Source organism: Cuculus canorus, chromosome 6, assembly GCF_017976375.1.
Source record: "Cuculus canorus isolate bCucCan1 chromosome 6, bCucCan1.pri, whole genome shotgun sequence".
NCBI lineage: Eukaryota > Metazoa > Chordata > Aves > Cuculiformes > Cuculidae > Cuculus > Cuculus canorus.
Window position 1 is genome coordinate 29,085,657 of NC_071406.1, and position 19,009 is coordinate 29,104,665.

At 45.4% G+C, this 19,009-nt stretch overlaps 1 protein-coding gene across 6 annotated transcripts in view; it reads right to left on the reverse strand.

Annotated features, from left to right (window-relative positions):
• The window catches only part of PLEKHM3 (pleckstrin homology domain containing M3), a 127,684-nt gene that overhangs the window by 102,367 nt on the left and 6,308 nt on the right, over nt 1-19,009 (reverse strand). For all 6 annotated transcript variants that reach the window (XR_008450557.1, XR_008450558.1, XM_054070674.1 and 3 more), the window contains exons 3-4: nt 14,149-15,001; nt 358-1,293 (exon numbers count right to left, since the gene is read on the reverse strand). Coding sequence is in view for 4 of the 6 variants with exons in the window: in XM_054070674.1 (XP_053926649.1) it covers nt 358-1,293; nt 14,149-14,752 (1,540 nt within the window). In the remaining 2 variants the exon portion in view is untranslated. The remainder of the gene's footprint in view (nt 1-357; nt 1,294-14,148; nt 15,002-19,009) is intronic.

Here is a 19,009-nt window from a genome sequence, read left to right on the forward strand (position 1 = left end):
CAAAGTATCCAGAACTCAAACCCCTTTGATTCTGGACTGCCTTTCCAGTGTCTTGAGGCAAGAAAACAGGTCAGCCACCCTGTAAGGCAGTGCTGGCCTGTGTAGTGCTGTACATTACGTGTGCAGGATCTAATGTTTCAGTGCTGCTCGTGACATGCAGATGAATTCCTAAGTATCCCACAGGCTTTTCTCCACATTTCACAGAGAGCAAAGAAAGCCTAGCACACCAAAGTGGCTACAGTCATAGTAAAAGGCAGGAAACAGCTGCATGCTGCTAAAACACATGCATGCTCTTCCAAGTGATTATTTTTCCTGCAGAAGGGGAGTGGGTGCAGATGCTGCAGTCTGGTTGCTTACCTGCACACTTGAAGCTCTGAACTGTGAGCCCTCTCTCTAGAGACAGTGTGGTCAGGATGCTCAGGAAGCTGGTAGTCACAGACTGACGCTTGCTTTTTCTAAGATCATTTCCAAAGGGTCGATCTCCAGGTTTGTTCCTAAGTGTGACCTGTGGGTTCTGAGTTAAACTTCTAGTAGCGTTGGCCGCGGCTTTCAGTGCCTCCATCCATTCCTGGGCCCTCTGACGGGTCTCTGCACGCAGGCGGAGGACATCTTGAGGAAAAATGACCTGAAAGCAAGAGTCACAGCCATCCTGAGTATCCGTCTGGACCGACAGGCACACATCGACATTGTAGCTCAGCAGAGGATCTTCATCAAGCCTACCCGGTTGGAATGCCATGAGATAAGACCTGTTCAAGACAAAGGTAAATGCCTTCCAGTTATTCTGGACAGTTAACCTGTAAAGAGTCCCTGATTTGAGAATATTTTTGTACTCTTTAGTGTTCTCAGTTAAATTCATGGACAGGAAGAGCTCCATGGGCTTCTCTAACAATCCACTGGTTTGAGAAAGGTCACTGTTATTTTCAGTCTTTGGTACATTCTCCAGTTTCTCCTGCTGCCTCGTGAAAGCAGGCACAGAAGCACGCACCACTTCCCAGAGCTTCTGTCCCCAGTCCAAAGCCTCCCACGAGGACTCTGCCTTCAGCTGCAGCTGCGAGTTGTCTGACAGGACAGCGTCAACCACCTTGGTCTCAATGCAACCAGTAACAGTGACCCTTTGAAAATGCATGAGTGGATACACGGTGGGAAGAGTCTGGTTGCCACTGCTGTCCAAGCAATACAGGTACAGTTTGTATGGGGAGAGCTCAGCATAGCAGGTCTGCCAGTAGTTGTCATTGCCTCTTCTAATTTCTAAGTATCCCTTCTTCAGAATATTTGGGAACATTTGCTTGTGTTCTGGAGGGAACAAAATGAGAACATTACTATTAATTCTTTTTAAATAATCGTTTCAAATTGCTACATCATTGTGGCTTAAAAATCTCTCCTGCCCACACATGATATACCTGGAGGATAGGATCACAGAAATAGCCTTCACCCAGTAGGTTGTAATTATCAAATGTGAGCACGGACTCTACATTTAATCTGATGAGCATACAGCACTTTTTTACCCAGAGGTACCAAAACACCTTACAAAAGGGGACAGGGAAACAGAGGGACAGAGAAACAAAGTAATTTTCCTGAGATTATCCAGGAGAATAGTGACAGAGCAACAAACTATTGCCAATTAAAATTGACAGTGAGAAACAAATACAAATTCAAACATCACCTCCCCCTCCTGCCCCTCTTTCTCAGGATCAACTTCACACTCCTCTACTTCCCCTCTGCCCCAAGCAACACAAGAGGAAGGGGATCATGGTCAGTTCCTCTCTGCTGCTCATTCCTCCTCACTCTTTTCCCCTGCTCCAGCACTGGTCCTCTCCAGGGGCTGCATTCCTTCAGCATAAACCTGCATGAGCCCTCCACAGCCATGGTTCTTTCAGGAAATCACTACCTTCTCCAGCATAGGAAACTGGTGATGGGGTTGGAGAACAAGTCTTACGAGGAGCGGCTGAGGGAAATGGGGTTGTTTAGCCTGGAGGAGACTGAGGAGAGATCTTATTCCTCTCTACAACTACCTAAAAGGATGCAGAGAGGTGGGTCTTGGTCTCTTCTCCCAAGTGATAGGACAAGTGTAAATGGTATGAAGCTGCATCAGAGGAAGTTTAGATTGGCCACTAGGAAAAATTTCTTCACAGAAAGTGTTATCAGGCGCTGGCAGAGGCTGCCCAGGGAGGTGGTTGAGTCACCATCCCTGGAGGTGTTTAAAAGGTGGGTAGATGAGGTGCTTGGGGACGTGATTTAGTAGTGTACAGGTACTGTTGGAGTTGATGATCTCAAAGGTCTTTTCCAACCGAAGGATTCTATCCCTGCCCTAGTGACTGCAGCACCTTCTTCTCCTCTGATGCTGGGCTGCTCCCTCACACTCTTTTCCTCACACCACCGTGCAGAGCTGTGACCCACAGTGGGGCCACTGGAACACTCCCACTGCCAGTACGTGAGCACTGCACCTGGACTTACCCGGGACACAGGGAATGGGGAACTGTGCCCAATGACAGCAGTTTCTTATCACATTTCAGCAGGACCTGGGACTGGAACATTTTGCACAGCTCCATTCACGAGAGAGGAGCTTTGCTGGTTTATAAGAATCAGGCTCAGGACCAGCAGACAACCAAAAATGAAAAACAGGAGGCTGCCCAGACTTAAACACACATAACCAAGTCCCTCAGCACTTCAGGCACTTTGCAGCAGACCCCTTAATAAAGCCTGGCCCGAGGCAGTGGAGCGAAATTTTCTTCATCCCAAGAAAACCAGCCCATATCTAAGTCACTCCAGGCACCAAAGTGATACGAATTTCAATGGAGTTCTCTAAAGCATTTCTGAGTTTTAAAAAAAGGTATCTGTGCAAAATTTGTTCCAATCTGCTTTGCACTGCTGCAGCCACAATTAATACATGCAACATTGTATTTTCACCTTGGGCTGGACATGTGGCTCTATGCAGGTTTTGTTGATCCTTGTATAAATGTAGTGGCGTTCACCATTTCACTCTAACACAGACTTGGCACCCCAAAACAACCCAGCCTGAGGAACAACTTCTTGCTCCCATTTGACTTCTACTTCACCCTTCCAGTAAGGATACCTGTGACAGAACTTGACTTACAAGCAGTAGCAGAATTAACAGAGACAGGTGAAGAAGTTTCTGTCTCCAGTTGTTCCTTTCCCTTGGAGACTGCTATTCCCATTGCAGGAGCAAGGTAGCCACCTGGGAACAGCTCCTCATCCACTGCCTGGCACAGTTACGTCAAAACAAAACCAGCATCAGTTGACCTGAACAGGCAGCATTACAAATCGCAGCAATACAGGACCTGTTTCACATGTGGTTTCTGCCCTCGGGCTGAAAACCTTTGGAAGATGAATAGGGTAGAGAGCTGGAGGCACAAGATATTTTCACTGTCTCAGCTTCCCCAGTTAACATTAACAGGCTATGGTCTAACAAGTTTTAGACAAGTACCTCTGAGCATATCTAGGATGTCTTCAACACAGAAGTAAAAGCTTTGGCTAGCTCTTCAGTGAAGACCAAAACTAAAGATTTATAAGGATTAAGTAGACAAGTTTCAGTTAAACTTAATGAACATACATGAGAATTAATGGTTTGATACACTTAATGTAAGTATACAAACCTCATGGGGGTTAAAAAATGCATGCTACTTCCCATTCACACTAACAAAAAGGACGCACTTCGGTTTTGCCTTGCCAGCTCAGCCTCAGCTTCTCCACATCACCCACTGTGCCGGTTTTGGCTGGGACAAGTTAATTTTCTTCATACAAGATAGTATGGGGCTATGCTTTGGATTTGAGCTGGAAACAGTGTTTATAATACAGGGATGTTTTCATTATTGTTGAGCAGTGCTAACACAGAGCCAAGGCCTTTTCTGCTCCCCACCCCACCAGACAGAGGGGGAAAAAATGCTAGGAAGGGACAGAGCCAGGAGAGCTGATCCAAACTGGCCCAAGGGACATCCAATACCACAGGAGATCATGCTCAGCATATAGAAGTTGGAGAAGAAGAAAACAGGACATGTTTGGAGTGACGGTGTTTATCTTCCTAAGTAAGTTACGCATGATGGAGCCTAGCTTTACTGGGAATGGCTCAACGCCTTCATGCTGACAGGAAATGGTGACTGAATTTCTTGTTTTTCCTTTGTTTGTATGCACAGCTTTTGCTATACGTATTGAACTCTTTCTCTCAGCACATGAGTTTTCTCACTTTTACCTTTCCAATTCTCTTCCCTATCCCATCAGGGGGAAGCCAGTGAATGGCTGTGTGGGGCTTAAACCACAACACTCACTCACTCCGAACGTAGCCTACCTTTAACACGATGTTCAAGATGCCCTATACTTTAGTTACAAAGATTTCCTGCATATGCAACTAAAATCAAAACAACAATTAAGAAATTGCTACTTTGGCACTAGGTGAAAAGTGTCCCATTCTGAAAAGGTGGAAAATAAATCAATACAATTATACTTCACCAACAAATAAGCTACTCGAGAGTATTTTAGGTATAGATGAAAACTGAAAGCCTAATATAAAACTCAAAATGCTGGAGAAAAAGCACACTTTCGTATCCCAAATGGACAGATACATGCACGCGTGCACACGCACTACAAGAGAACCAATTTTGTTCACCGTACATCTCTGGCCCTGACATTCATTAGTATTTCTGCACTAACTCAAAAGCCATTAATTTCTCTGAAACCCACACTAATCCCTTTGTAGTGCAGATAATGGGCAGCCATTCTACAGTCATCTTCCCTTTCTATTAATCCAATCAGGGAGGCAGCGCTTCTGCAGCTCCAACTGCAATCTCTCTCGCTTCCATCAAGTACAGATGACAGTTCAAGCTTCTCCATAATAAGACAACTCATAACCTTCCCCCAGCCACCCCTCCTTCATCTGCACGCAGGTTTGCTTGTCTATTGTTGAGTTAGAGAAAGGCTATCTCTCTCTGCCTTTCACAGAGGCACCCCCCTCTCTCCCTCCTTCGCCCCACTCCTTCCCTTCAGGCTCCCATGAATTGGCTCCACTGACTCAGTCTCACTGGGATAGAACCAGCAGCCAACTTCATTAAAATTGAAATGCTTAGTATTGTTTAGGTCAGGGCAATAGATGTTGGCAGAGACAGTTTGAATCCATATGCTTCAGATAGACACACACATGAACCTTATAACCTTCTGCTCCTTTATCTCCTCAACATGCAGTAGGCCAGATAATACCTTTTCACTCAGAGAGCAAACACTATCATCTCTCCATCTACCTTCCAAACAGAAACTATCTCTTTTCCTCCCTACAGAGACAGGGAGAATAAATTGAGGAAGAGTAAAAAAAGGGATGTAATCACAGTAAATGGCCCACACATGAGCCATTTGGAGTTATCATTTTAAGGGAAGAGGGGGAAGAAGGCAGAGCGAAACAAAGAGAGACTCAGCAGCTGGGGACAGGACAGTATGTTCCTCAGTGTCTCTCCTCTCCGTTGAGAACTGCCCATTCATCCCAGTTAGGAACCGTGCACTGCACACACATCAACCCCTCTCCACACTTAGGAGCAGCTGGTGCAACCAGCACCAAGGAGAGGGAGCCTAAATGTCATCTTAGCATGTCTGGAAGATATAAGCTCCTGAACAACCGACTGTACTTGTGTCCCTGTTGGTAGAGCAAGAAAACTGGCCCTGTTTTCCACCACTGAAACATTTCCAACTCCAGTAATACCAAGTAACTTGGAAACTAGTAGAATGCCTAGAAACTAGAGATGCCTGGTTTCTGAGGGGTTTGCCTCTTGACATGACATTCCTCTCTAGGTTCTCTCATGCTTAGTAAGAGATGAGCATAAGTTACACAATTTTTGTCAATAGTCCTTCTCTCTGATTTCACAGAACTTAGTCACCTTTGAAACCCAAAATGTTCTCTAATTGGCTTGGGCTAGTCACCTGCCTGGTGGGGTTTGCTAGATCAAACTGCACCTCAGCCAGCGTGACTCAGATCCACAATGCCTGCTTCCCTCCTACTTAAAAATACAGTCTTTTCTTCCATTATTTTCCCATCTGGCTCTGCAGGTAGACCTTACAGGCAGATGTATCTGATTCTACTGGGTCCTGAAATAATGGCGTTGATATTTAGCCATAAACTTCCAGCAGATAGCAGTCCTGGAGGCAAATCTGGCTTCTTCTCCCAATGCCACCACTTTTCAGGAGACCACTACTGCAATGGGACTTGTACTAGGGAGCAGTTTGCATTCATTTACATAAAGAGACAGCATCTCTCCCCACTAGAACAGCATTCATTCTTTTTCATCTTCCTTAGGCTTTGGGAAAGCAAAACTTGCTTTAAAAGTGTTAAACTTGCAAACTCTTAATTTTAGATTTATGCATAGCTACTGAGGTTGGCTTAGCTGTTCACCAAAAAAAATTTCCTTACTTGATGAACTGCCTAAAGAGATGGATAAAGCAAGTGAACAAATTACTCTATGTCTTTCCTTTCAGGGGCGGCATTGTATGAGAAACATTCAGTAATCTCAGCTGAATTCTACAGGATCCCAGCTGCCCAGCCACTCCACTCAATCCGGTTTGGTCCTCTGCATGGAGTCAACCACTCGTGTAGCATTTGCTGAGCAGACCAGCAGCAGCCCGTGCATTCTGGCAAAGTGCCTGCGCCAAGAGGGAAGTGGAGAGGATGGCTGGATTCAGTCAAAGTGCAAGACCAATCCAGAACAGGATTCAACTCTGGAAGAGACAGAATTATAGTGAGCTGAAAGAGATGGTTATCTACCACCAGCCAGGAGAGGCATAAAACAGTAGCACTTCTAAAAGAAGTAAGAATATCAAAGAAAGATTTGCTGATTTTTTAATAAATTAACTCAATGCAGCTTTAAATAGAAGTGACTGTCAAAGCTATGAAAACAGGGTCAGTTCACATTTGGAGAGTTAGCTGACACCACTAAAGGAAGAATAGCAACTAATCTGAAAATTCAGGTATGAAAGTCATCACAACATCACCAGAAGCAATCTGTACTGCCCCAGGAGATGAAAACTTGATGAAGTGTCATAACTCCAGAGCAAAAATCTCCATGAAGAATAACCCTCCCAACTAGAACAGCTTCACAACCAAATTCATCAGTACTGCTTGCTGTAATCCTCCTCCACTGTGAATTTATTCCTGTATGCGAGTCCTTCCCACTGCCTCCCACCACGCTCCTCTCTCCATCACCCTGCACCCTCCCAAGCAAGGGAGTGGACCAGGTCACGTTTCCCTTCACCCAAGGCAACTGCCCAGCCTGGCCCCCTCCGCTGCTGCTGCTGTTGCTCTCTGCCAGCTCCCACGGCCCTTCCAGCTCACAGGGTGCTCGAGCCCAAGCAGCAATGAGAAGTGAGCCTGCAGGGAATGAGAGCTGCACTCCCTAAATTAGCCAGAGAGGTTAGACCGGGAACTATCATCCAGCAGATGAGCTGAAGTCAGTTGATCCAAATCATACTCCCATTTGATCCTGAGGAAAGTGCCTTCCCCCTCTTTGTCCCTACTCCCTTGCGCCAAATCTCTGCAGTGCAGCTACCTCCTTCTTTACTACCTTTTAATGCTGCAAATAAATTGGCCACAGAGGGGACATCTGTTCTCCAACTGGCTTGATACCTCTGGGATTATTTCCAAGTAGTTTAAAGCTCCCTGCTCTTCAAAGAGAGATGCATAAGTGTTGTTTCCACGCATCTGCCTCTTGGATGACAGAATCACAGAATCAGAATCACAGAATCACACAAGGTTGGAAAGGACCCATTGGATCATCGAGTCCAACCGTTCCTAACACTCCCTAAACCATGTCCCTAAGTACTTCATCCACCCGTTCCTTAAACACCTCCAGGGAAGGCGACTCGACCACCTCCCTGGGCAGCCTGTTCCAGTACCCAATGACTCTTACTGTGAAGAATTTTTTTCTGATATCCAACCTGAACCTCCCCTGACGGAGCTTCAGGCCATTCCCTCTAGTCCTGTCCCCTGTCACTTGGGAGAAGAGGCCAGCTCCCTCCTCTCCACAACCTCCTTTCAGGTAGTTGTAGAGAGTAATAAGGTCTCCCCTCAGCCTCCTCTTCTCCAGGCTAAACAACCCCAGCTCTCTCAGCCGCTCCTCATAAGACTTGTTCTCCAGCCCCCTCACCAGCTTTGTTGCTCTTCTCTGGACACGCTCCAGAGCCTCAACATCCTTCTTGTGGTGAGGGGCCCAGAACTGAACACAGTATTCGAGGTGCGGTCTCACCAGTGCCGAGTACAGAGGGAGAATAACCTCCCTGGACCTGCTGGTGACCCCATTTCTGATACAAGCCAAGATGCCATTGGCCTTCTTGGCCACCTGGGCACACTGCTGGCTCATGTTCAGTCGGCTGTCAACCAGCACCCCCAGGTCCTTCTCTTCTGTGCAGCTCTCCAGCCATTCTTCCCCCAGTCTGTAGCGCTGCATAGGGTTGTTGTGCCCCAAGTGCAGGACCCGGCATTTGGTCTTGTTAAACCTCATCCCATTGGTCTCGGCCCAGCAGTCCAGCCTGTTCAGATCCCTCTGCAGAGCCTCCCTACCCTCCAGCAGGTCGACACTTCCTCCCAGCTTAGTGTCATCTGCAAACTTGCTGAGGGTGCACTCAATGCCTTCATCCAGGTCATTGATAAAGACATTGAACAGAGCTGGACCCAGTACTGAGCCCTGAGGAACTCCACTTGTGACTGGCCTCCAGCTGGAGTTAACTCCATTGACCACCACTCTCTGGGCCCGGCCATCCAACCAGTTCATCATCCATGACAGCACAGTTATGTTCTGCACACCACCACAAATCAGTAATGTTCAGCCATCCCAGTGGCAAATAACGGCCTATTGGTGTGCTGTTTGGTTTCTACATACCTCAGACAAAAGACAGCAGTACATGAGTGGGTTTGCAAAATCACAAACGGCAACCAGGCTTCAGAAATCTCCCTGGCAGATGGGTCAGGAGCTAGGCCTTACCTGGCCATCACTGGAGTGGAAGCTTGAAGGCTGCATGCCACATCTCCAGTGTTTCAAACCTCTTGGAATCTCTGGCGGCCTCCACCTCTGCAGCAGCACCCTGCGTTTTCCAGCTAGCTGTCTTTGCAGCTCCTCCCTGTCTGAGGAGGACATAAACAGTGGCACTTGATGGCACTGCTGTGTGCTGCTCTGTGACCCACCACCAGCAACTTGCTCACCACTAAATGCTGCATGAGCCAACACCACAGGCACAGAGCTAGTGCTGCTGCTGAAGGTAAGGATGTCTGGCAAAAAAAGAAAACGTCCTGACATAAAGTCTGTGTGGTCACCAGAATAAGAGAAAATAGCACTGTAAAATGACTCCTCAGAACTCAAAGATCACACCTATTTCCCAACCTGTGAAACATTGCTCACGAATACAGATTTAGATGTCTCGCCTCCACAAAACCACACTAGAAAAGTATGTAATATGTACAACAGCTATATGAAGAGCCCAAACACCTCTTGAAATATCCCCTGCACAAACACTTAGTCTAAGATCATACCTTTAAAGTGTCCCAAATGATGGCTACGCTCCTGGACAGATAAAAAGATGTGAAGACATGGAGGGGAGAGGAAAGGTATTTTTTATATCAGTCAGTTGTAAGAAAGGTGAAATCCTGACCTTGATCAGACACAGCTGAATTTGGGCCTGTTGGCCATTTTTGAGACAGTCACCTTTCTCCGGTATGTGTGTTTTACCGTGCCACAGGGCTGTGAACACCCCAGAGGCTCAGCTTCCTGACATAAACATACTGCCAAAAGCAATGGGGCTGTCTAAGTGCCTCCACCACTGCTTGTGGGAGAGGGGCACAAGGCGCCAGCCTTCTGCAGTAAGGACAGTTTGTCAGCGTGCAGGTGCTCAGCAAGATGACAGCTCTGGAGTCGCCCAAGCTCACAGGCATGGCAGGCAAACAAAACGGCTACCTGGGAAAAGTACTACAGCACCCACTCTCTTGGGAGTGGCTGCGTTTGAATGAAAACGTCCACATGACTATCAAAGATAACTGCTCACACGCTGCGTTTTAACAGTCTACGTGAGCTTTTGCCGGATACTACAGAAGCAGCATTCTCTCTTTGTTTGCCAGGCCACATGCCCAGAAATACAAAAGCCTGCCTTGAATTTGCTTACAGCTTCCGTCTTTGGTAGCTCCACTTACTGCTTGACACCGCTCCATGGCACAAACAGTGCTCCCTTCTAGCACGCTGGTTGTTCTGTCAGCCAGCTTAAGGAGATGCTGCTGCAAAAGGCACAGCTTCATTTCAGATCCTTTTCTTTCAAAGTACATGGAAAGGATCCAGTTTCATTTTATTTGTATTATAAAAAAGCAAGCAGCAGAAGCAGATAAGCTCACAGCAATAAATATACTATGAAGATAAGGAAAAAAAATTGTTAAGTTAATCTATGCAGCAGCCGAGTCGGCCTCGGAGGACTGGGAGACCTCTGCAGGCTCCAGAGGGAAGTCCACTGCAATGAGGACTGAGTACGTGAAGTTGCTCTCAGTATCTCATACATATCATACATATGTCATACCGTTTAATCTGTATTAAAGCCCTGGAAAGGGTTGTTTTGACAAACTATGACTCCTTCAATCACTGAAGCAGCTTTTAGCCAACCTTAAAATACACTTTTTGGTCTCTCGCGGAGGATAATCACCAGTCCCAGACACACGTACCTGCAACATATACTTTCTTGCTTTTGCTTTTCCCTTTTCAGCTCATCTCACAGCAGCAGCAAACTCTGTGGCAGAGAGAATAGGTACCATGGCTACCTTCTAAAACCTGCATAGCAGCTGAACAGAACAGGTTAAGGGAACGGGCTAAAAGAGTGTCTTTTCATAACACAGAAGTTCTCATTCCTCCAAGGAGGTATCACTGCCTACAAACATCCCATGCAGAATGGCTCCTGGAGGGCACACATCAAGCACTGACAAATGCCCTGCCCCTTTGCAAAAAGCAATAGAAAAAGCATAGGCTGAGCACCGTGGAGGTACTGACTGCTGCTGGGCTACAAGTACTGGGAGATTTCTTCAGCCACTCTTACCAATCCACTTCCTTTCCTTGCTTGGTTCACCTCTGAGATCCTAGAACTTGACCATACTGAGACTCTTCTGTAAAACACTATTTTGAAGAGACCTACACTTCTGGCAGTGCTGAGCACAGCAATAGGATTTGTTCCCAGTACCATAGAGAAATCAAGGAACGGATGTGCTATAAGATACCTGGCATTACTGCAGATAGTATAAAAAGAAGAGTTTTCTTCATGGAAACCTGTCAAATTTTTGTTTTCCTTAAGAGTGCTAATAGTGCTATGCTTTACAAAACTACTTTACAGATAGGATGTCTTCACAGTTACAACTTACAACTACAAACTGTTTAACATGAAATCATAAAGATAAAGAGGGTATCATACTCTTAACACAGTTTGTTCATTTTTTCTGTATGGAGAAAAATATCTTTGCATTAACTGCATTTCAACAGCACAAGTGCCTGCTGAGGGGCCGGTAAGAGGACCGCTGAGCTCCACTGTCACTGCAAAAGCCTTGGGTACTACACACTGCGAGGGGGTGACTAAATCTTTGACACAACCTACCTTCAGGAATCCCACCGCTGGATCCAGCTGTACGCAGAGCATGTTTCTTTTCTCTTCCTCTCGTGTTTATATCACAGAAAGTTTCCTACCAAGCTGCTGTAGCCACTGGTTTGAAATCCTGCTATAGACTCAATTCTGGATACAGCAAGGCCCTTTTACAGCTTCTGGAGGGTTACTGCATCTCCCTGGGGTCTGTCATCTTGCAAAGTGGACTGGAACAGCTGAAGTGGGATTCCAGGCTGAAGGAGAACACTGCAGACAGCTCAGCTTCTGAAAGCACAGAGGCTCACACCCAGGAGCGGGGAGACACTGCAAAACGCAGTCCCTGATTTGGAAAGCAGTGGTGTCCCAGCACTAGAGTCCCTAATAAAATTTCTTTGTTTGCCAGAAGAGACGATAAACCTACATCATTTCCATTTTTCATTTTGCTTCCTTTTTATGAACCATTGCATCATGTGTGTGAGAGAGAGGGGAATGCAATTTGCTCCACTCCAAAGAGAGATGCAATGCATTAAGAGTGCACCCCAACATACTCTCGCAGTCACTTAAGCCCTGGACTGACAGAAAGGAGACCTCTTTAGCCTCGGACTACGCTGCTGAGCACCAGCTGGATTGGCGGCTTGCTTCTTGCAGTTTGGGGTTCCAGTGGCAGTTTGAAACAACCCCCACTAAATAAATACACGAACAAGTCTTTAAATACGGAATGGCTTAGGTATTTCTTACTATAAACAGTCTAAGTAACAGAACTCTCTTCTTTTTTTTAGGGCTGCATGGGGAAATTGGGCCAAAAAGATTAAGCTTAAAACACTACCAGGGGACATGTACCGACCTTTAATGCCTAGATTTTAACACTGTTTCTATGGTCATATAAAGGTGTTCCATGCTAAAAGAAACTCAGGAGATGCCTAGGATACAGCTGACAGAAACTGAAAGCTCTGCCTCTAGGCTTCTTGATGTGTTCCTGTTCTGCATCGCTTCCAGGGGAACACAGAAACGCTTGGTTGGAAAAGACCTTTGAGATCAAGTCCAACCGTACCTGTCCACTACTAAACCATATCTCCGAACATTCATCCGCCCATCTTTTAAATCCCTCCAGGGATGGTGACTCAACTACCTCCCTGTGCAGCCTTTGACAGTGCCCGATAACCCTTTCTGTGTAGAAATTTTTCCTAACGTCCAAACTAAACTTCCCCTGACACAGCTTGAGGCCATCCCCTTTTGTCTTATCACCTACCACTTGGGAGAAAAGACCAAACCCCACCTCTCTGCTACCTCCTTTTCGGTTGTTGTAGAGAGCAATAAGGACTCCCCTCAGCCTCCTCTTCTCCAAAAATTTTTTTCTTTTCAGTAAAGGAAAAAAGAAAAGAAGATGAGTGAAAGCTGGTGATTTTTGCACCAGCACCTTTGCACATCAGGTCTCGATGCACTTTTACAGAGCAGTATACACATACACAAACATATATATATCTCTCTATATATTATATATATTTATATATGTACACATCCACAAACACAAACATCTGGGCATCTGCTTTATATGTTCCAAATACGATGACTTATGTGGAAAACCTAACCCAAAAGGCTTGTTTTAAACCTGAACAGGCTACCTGTTCCTAACAGGAGCCATTTCACCACAAACACACACACGCGCACTCTTTCACAACCCTTTGCTTTTTAAATTCCTTTGTGAAGTCTTGCCTTTGTTTATATTATAAAACCTTTGTGGCACTAACTGCTTTTCTTTTCCATAAGCACCCAGTCTACTTCTGGCATCTACAAAATAAATCATGGAGATGGAGACACTGGTTCAGTGTTTCCAAAGCCCTGAGCGCAACCTCTTCCAGTGCAGCGCTTGAGAAAGGAAAAGGAGAAAGTATCACTTGCTGAACATCGCTTCATATGGCTCACTGGAGACATCTGCCTCAATCTGATAACAAGATTTCCTGTACCCCATACAAAGCTGGCAGAGATGCCTTAATATTGACAAGCACAAATTGTATGCTTGAGTTTTTGTTAATTGTTTATGGACTGAATAGCTAGTATTTCTTAAAGAAACAGAGCAGAGATCTTAGGCCTCACAGTAAAGCTTTGTATAACCTCTTTTTAATGGCCACTCTTTAATTTTTAAGAAAACTGTCTTTGTTTGGATTTGCCACTCTCCTAATAGCTTTAGCATTCAAAGTTTTTTTTTAGTCTGGGAAAATCAAGCAAGGAAATGATCCAAAAAAACATAACAAACAAATTATTTTTTCCTGAGTCAAAACGAACAAAATAGAAACAAAAAGTAAAACAAGCTTAGTTTTTCAAAGCATGAAAGGAACAGAAGCCAAGATGGGTGTAAAAGCTGATCCTTAGACAGGGAAACAGATAGCTATATCAAAGACAACAGAGCCATGCTGATTTCTATCAACTTAAGAGCTACCTCACAGTTGTTTTTTGGGGGAGTTGTTTGGTTTTTGTAAACATGTGGCTCCTTTTTCAAAGTAAGTACTAAAAACAAACAGGAAAGTCCTCATATCAACAGGAACAGTAAAGCAGCACACGAACCTGTGTTTCCTTGGATGTCCTCTGCTTTGGTTAATGCCAAGTAAGAGAGCAGAGTGCAGTTATTGTCCTGACCAGGCGCAAGTGGCTGCTGCAGGGAATTGCCTGTGAAGACCACTCCCCAGTTTATATGGCTGATATCAGAGCGTGACCTGGTGTGTCCTGGCTTGAATGTGGAGGTTTCCTCATTCTGCACCAGGATGTCATTCACTGAGCGAGGCCTGTCTCTCCTCCGCTGGCAGATATTGAAGATGTTAAAAGACGCAGTCTCCCCTTCCCCTGCCCAAGCAAGGCCATCGGCAGCTGTTCCTCTCTGCACCACACGCTGGTCTTTGGCAGGGAATGCTGTCTGAGCTTTGGTTTCCAAGAGGCCGTTTTTGCAGTGATCCCAGATGAGGCTACTTTTGGCTAAGGATGCAACGTTCCTCAGATTCCTGCTCTCTGTTATCTGATCAAATACCTCGTGCCCAACCAGCTCGGGGACCTCCTGTACACCGTACACCTCGGAGGGCTGCACAATCTTTTCAAGCTTAGTATCAAAACTATTGAAAAAGTCTTCAGTCACTTCCAAGGCAGGGCTAATGTCATCAACTTCAAGAGCCTCCATATCCTGTGCTGCAAGTGGGCCCAAGGGGGCACGACGCCTTAAGAAGATACCGCACCAACATCCAGAGAAAGAGCAGCTTCACACCTGTCCTTGGCACATCATTAACTTAGAGAAGGTATGGCAAGTACATTCACCAACCACAGTCCTTAGTGGTGGAAAGGAACCAAATCAAGCCGTCTTCAGATGGGACACTTAACATCAGTGGGCTACTATCCCTCTAGGAAATGAGCTCATAATGACAGGCAGTACCTGTAAGGCAAAGAAAACATCACATCAGCAAGGGCCTTTTCCCAGATAAATATATTTAATCACGTCACTCCTTTCACAGTCACAGTCCTCTCGATTTTACTTTCTCCTTCGTTTGGCACCAACACTATTTGTACAAAGAACCCCTTTGGTGTTTCCGCTGTTCACTGTACGCGAACTCTGTGTATTATCACTTCTTGAACTGGGACCTGCTGAGAGCAGGATGGGGCATCAGACAGAGGATGCTGTTTGTTAACCAAGCTTTAGAAAGCTGCGCTGACAGGTGGTACTAACTAACATCACAAATGCACACCTAGGGAATGCTTAGTACAGGTACCCAAAGAGCCGTAAGAGAAAGTTGAGAAATGAATGGTTAGTAAAATAGGCCAGCCAAACTCAAATAGTTTGCCTTTTTCTCTCACATTGCTTGCACCCTCAGTTTTAGGAGACCAACACAAGTTTTACAGCAGCTACTTTGCCTACATGTCTGCATAAAAAGAACTATGATATTGCCTAATATATCAATGCTATTAAGACTGCTGCAGAGCGCTGCACATAGAGTTTCTTTCTAGAATGCTGCTGGGAACTTAAGTGAAACCATGTGGCAGCCCAAGCCCCAGAAAGACAAAGCATCCTACCAGCAAAACAAAATATACCATACTCTGCACCATCACAAATCTGCAGGATAGCAAAGGGCTTTAAGGCTAGACTGGCGGAAGAGCTGTATTGACCCACTTGAACTCATGCCTGTGAGGAGGAATAAGGGATGTCTCATTGCTGACTCCTGTTGCACCAAGCCTGCTGCCTTCTCATCTTTCCCTCTTGAAGCTCCATCCACGGTGCTGCCACACTCGAGGGAAGAGCATGGTAGGTATGTTTAGATTGGGGAAAACAGTCAAATGCCTGCAAGCTTTTCGGGACCTGGAGACTGGATATTTGTGCTAACAGGAGAACAGCTCTCACAGCTGCCAGGAGAAATCTTGGTACCTACAGCCTCTATAGGCAGAACAGCCCAAAGTCAGAGATGTACATGCCAGTTCTGACCACATCAGCTCAAGTCCTAGAAGCAGCAAAGCTGCATTAGCTCAGAGTTCTGCCTAGATTAATACACTCTTAACAGAACTAATTAGCCAGGGCAGGGCTGATAATTAGCAGCTCATTAGCTTGTGAATGATGCTGAAGCTCTACTAGGACCCACAAAGACTTACACTTAGCAGGGAAAAACATCTAATAAACAGCATCAAACAGATAATACTTCTATTTAAGGGTTGTGGGTTTTTTTAAATCCAGACCAGTCAATTTGCCTAACTTTATGAAGTCGTCTAAACAGGCACCCTTTCCTATAGCAAGACAGAGGGAGGAAGGAGGCCAGCAGCCCCCCAAGAAGGGGGCACAGTATCCTGTAGCACAAATCAACACCCTCCACAATCATTTGCTGGCTTCCTCCCATCCCTGCTTCAGTTAGGGCCAGCCACAACATAGTTGCGTTCAAAAGAAGCAGCTCACCCTCCCTCCTAACAAATAAGCAGTTCAGACCATGATCTCTGCAACAAATAATCACATACGTAACTCTGGAAACTTCAAGTCTTTACACGGGGATCTTCTCACCTTATCTCTTTGTGAGGATTCACCTCACTACTTGCATAGCGAGTAAGGACCAGGATCAACTTCACTGAGTAAATGTAGAGTAAGACAATGAAGGTAAGAGCCAGAACCACAACCAGAGGGCTGAACATGGATTCAAATCAGAACAGTAAGGGAACAGAGTCTGCGCAACTCTGCCAGTTGATAGCAGTGGGAAATAAAAGTAATCTAGGGCATATTTGCATTGTCAACCTAATGCATCATAGAGTTCACTCTTGAAGCTGATTCCTGCCAGCAACCCTGAACAGCATTCTGCTCCCTGGTATCTTAGAGCCTGGGAGCTCCAGGAACAGGCTAAGAGACATGATGCAGTGCAACCTGTCCACTTATCCTACGTCCTCTTTACATTTTCTTTAAAGCAAAAATGATATTTTTAAAAATTTCAAAACTGCAACAGGCATTGACTTGAACAAAACCAGCACTACATCATCACACGCCAACACTGAAAGCTACAGGCTGGCCCACACAAAGGGGCCGTTTCACAATGGTGAACACAGCAGAGAATACAGCCTTGCTTTTGCTCAAGGGACCGGAGTAACCATCACTCCAGTGAAGCACTGCAGTGGCAGCAGAAGCAATGTTGCTCTGTTCTTTATTTTAAATGATTAGGAAACACGGAAAGCAAGGGCGGAGAAACTGACACTTACATTTAACAGGTTCGTTTTTAAATGCTGGAGGCTTCGTGTGGCTGCATGTATCTCTGGATCCTGTAAGGGCAGAGCTATCCAGTCTCACTCAGCCAAGCATAGTGATGCCAAACTACAAACTGACCACATATCCAGTAAGATCCTGAATCACAAGGTCATGAGAAGATGACAGGGCCCTGCATCACACGGTGCAAATTGCAGCACTCATACCTTCTAAATTACTGTTTGCCCTGCTCAATAAAAATTACCTCAGTGGTGGCAGGCTCACTCCTTCCTACACCACCAAGAACCTCCTTAGATGAAAGAAAGAGTTGTGCCAGTAATTCCCACTAGCACAGGGATTCTGCAGTCACATATCCTTCAGAAACATGATTTGGCATTTTCTGACAGTTGGCACTCAACAAAATTTAATCCAGACTTCTGCACAAATTTGATGCCAAATGAAAGCAACCTCTAATATGGCAGTAAAGCTCAATTAGAATCTCCTGGAAGGAAAGTAGTGGAAATCAAGTCCTCCACGTGAAGGGGGAAAAAAGGCAAACAACAGGATACTATGAACTCCTTTTAAATTACTATTGAAATGCATTGCTTATGTATTGTTTCTTAGAAACATCTGAAATTTTCCAAAGACATTCAGCCTAAAGCCGTGAATAGAAGAGGAAGAGAGAAGCATCAGCCCCAATTATTGAAGACTGCCAAAGCTATAGGCAACTGTAAGCAGGGACTTGTTATTAGAAGCAGAAACCTAACAGCTCATCCAGACCCTAGAAACTAGCCTTACTGAAAAAAAAGTGAAATAACATGGTGCACTGTACTTAGCAAAAACTGGAGGATGCAGGGATTGCAGCAGCTGAAAAACATGCTTTTCTGTATGTTTCTCTAGCACAGCTACAGCTTTTGTCCACCAATGTGGAGCAGTCAGATAATGAATGTGCACTTACAACATGAGTAAAGCCTTTAATATCACAAGTTTATAGTGGCCACATTACTCATGTGGCTGAGGTAAACAGCAAAGATTGCTGGTCTTGCTATGTGAGATACAGAAGTTTGGCTTAGTCAAGATTACTTCCTTTAGAGAAGCCACAAGGACTTAACCTAGGTGCCAGCACAGTCTGACACCAGAGAAAAATCATAGACAACGAACGCCGAGGAACATACACTGGAAGAGATCATTTAACTTCCTGATTTCCGTTTCTGGATCCCCGCAAGCCAGGGAAAATACCCCAGTATTGCATAGCAATAATTAAAAAGCACAGAAGAGGCAAAGGCAGCAAGAAACTCACAGGTGACACCTATAACCACAGCAGGCACTCATTACGTACCCTGAGTATACACATTATGTCAAGGACCGTTCGTTGTGGCTCCAGTAGGAGAGAAATCTAGAGCCAGTAAGTATTCAGGAACCAGTGACTGAAGAGATCCATTTAGCTCACCAATCCATAAGAAAGTATATGTAAAAGGAGCACCTTTAAGTTTGGTTTCCGAAGGAAACCAAGTTTCTGCCACCATCCTACCTATCTGCCAGCTCTTTTCCTTCCCTCTCTTTATTTTGAATTGTACAGGTAACTTCAACTAGGTGTGACAGAGCAGTAGTGTCCTTAAAGGTGCAGTTCTTGTACTGTTGTGTAACTCTGGAATAGAAGCAGGCCCAAACTCACCCTCCTGCCAAGAGAAAAGCAGGCAAGACTTGGCCCTTTATCCCATCTAGAAGGCCATTGCC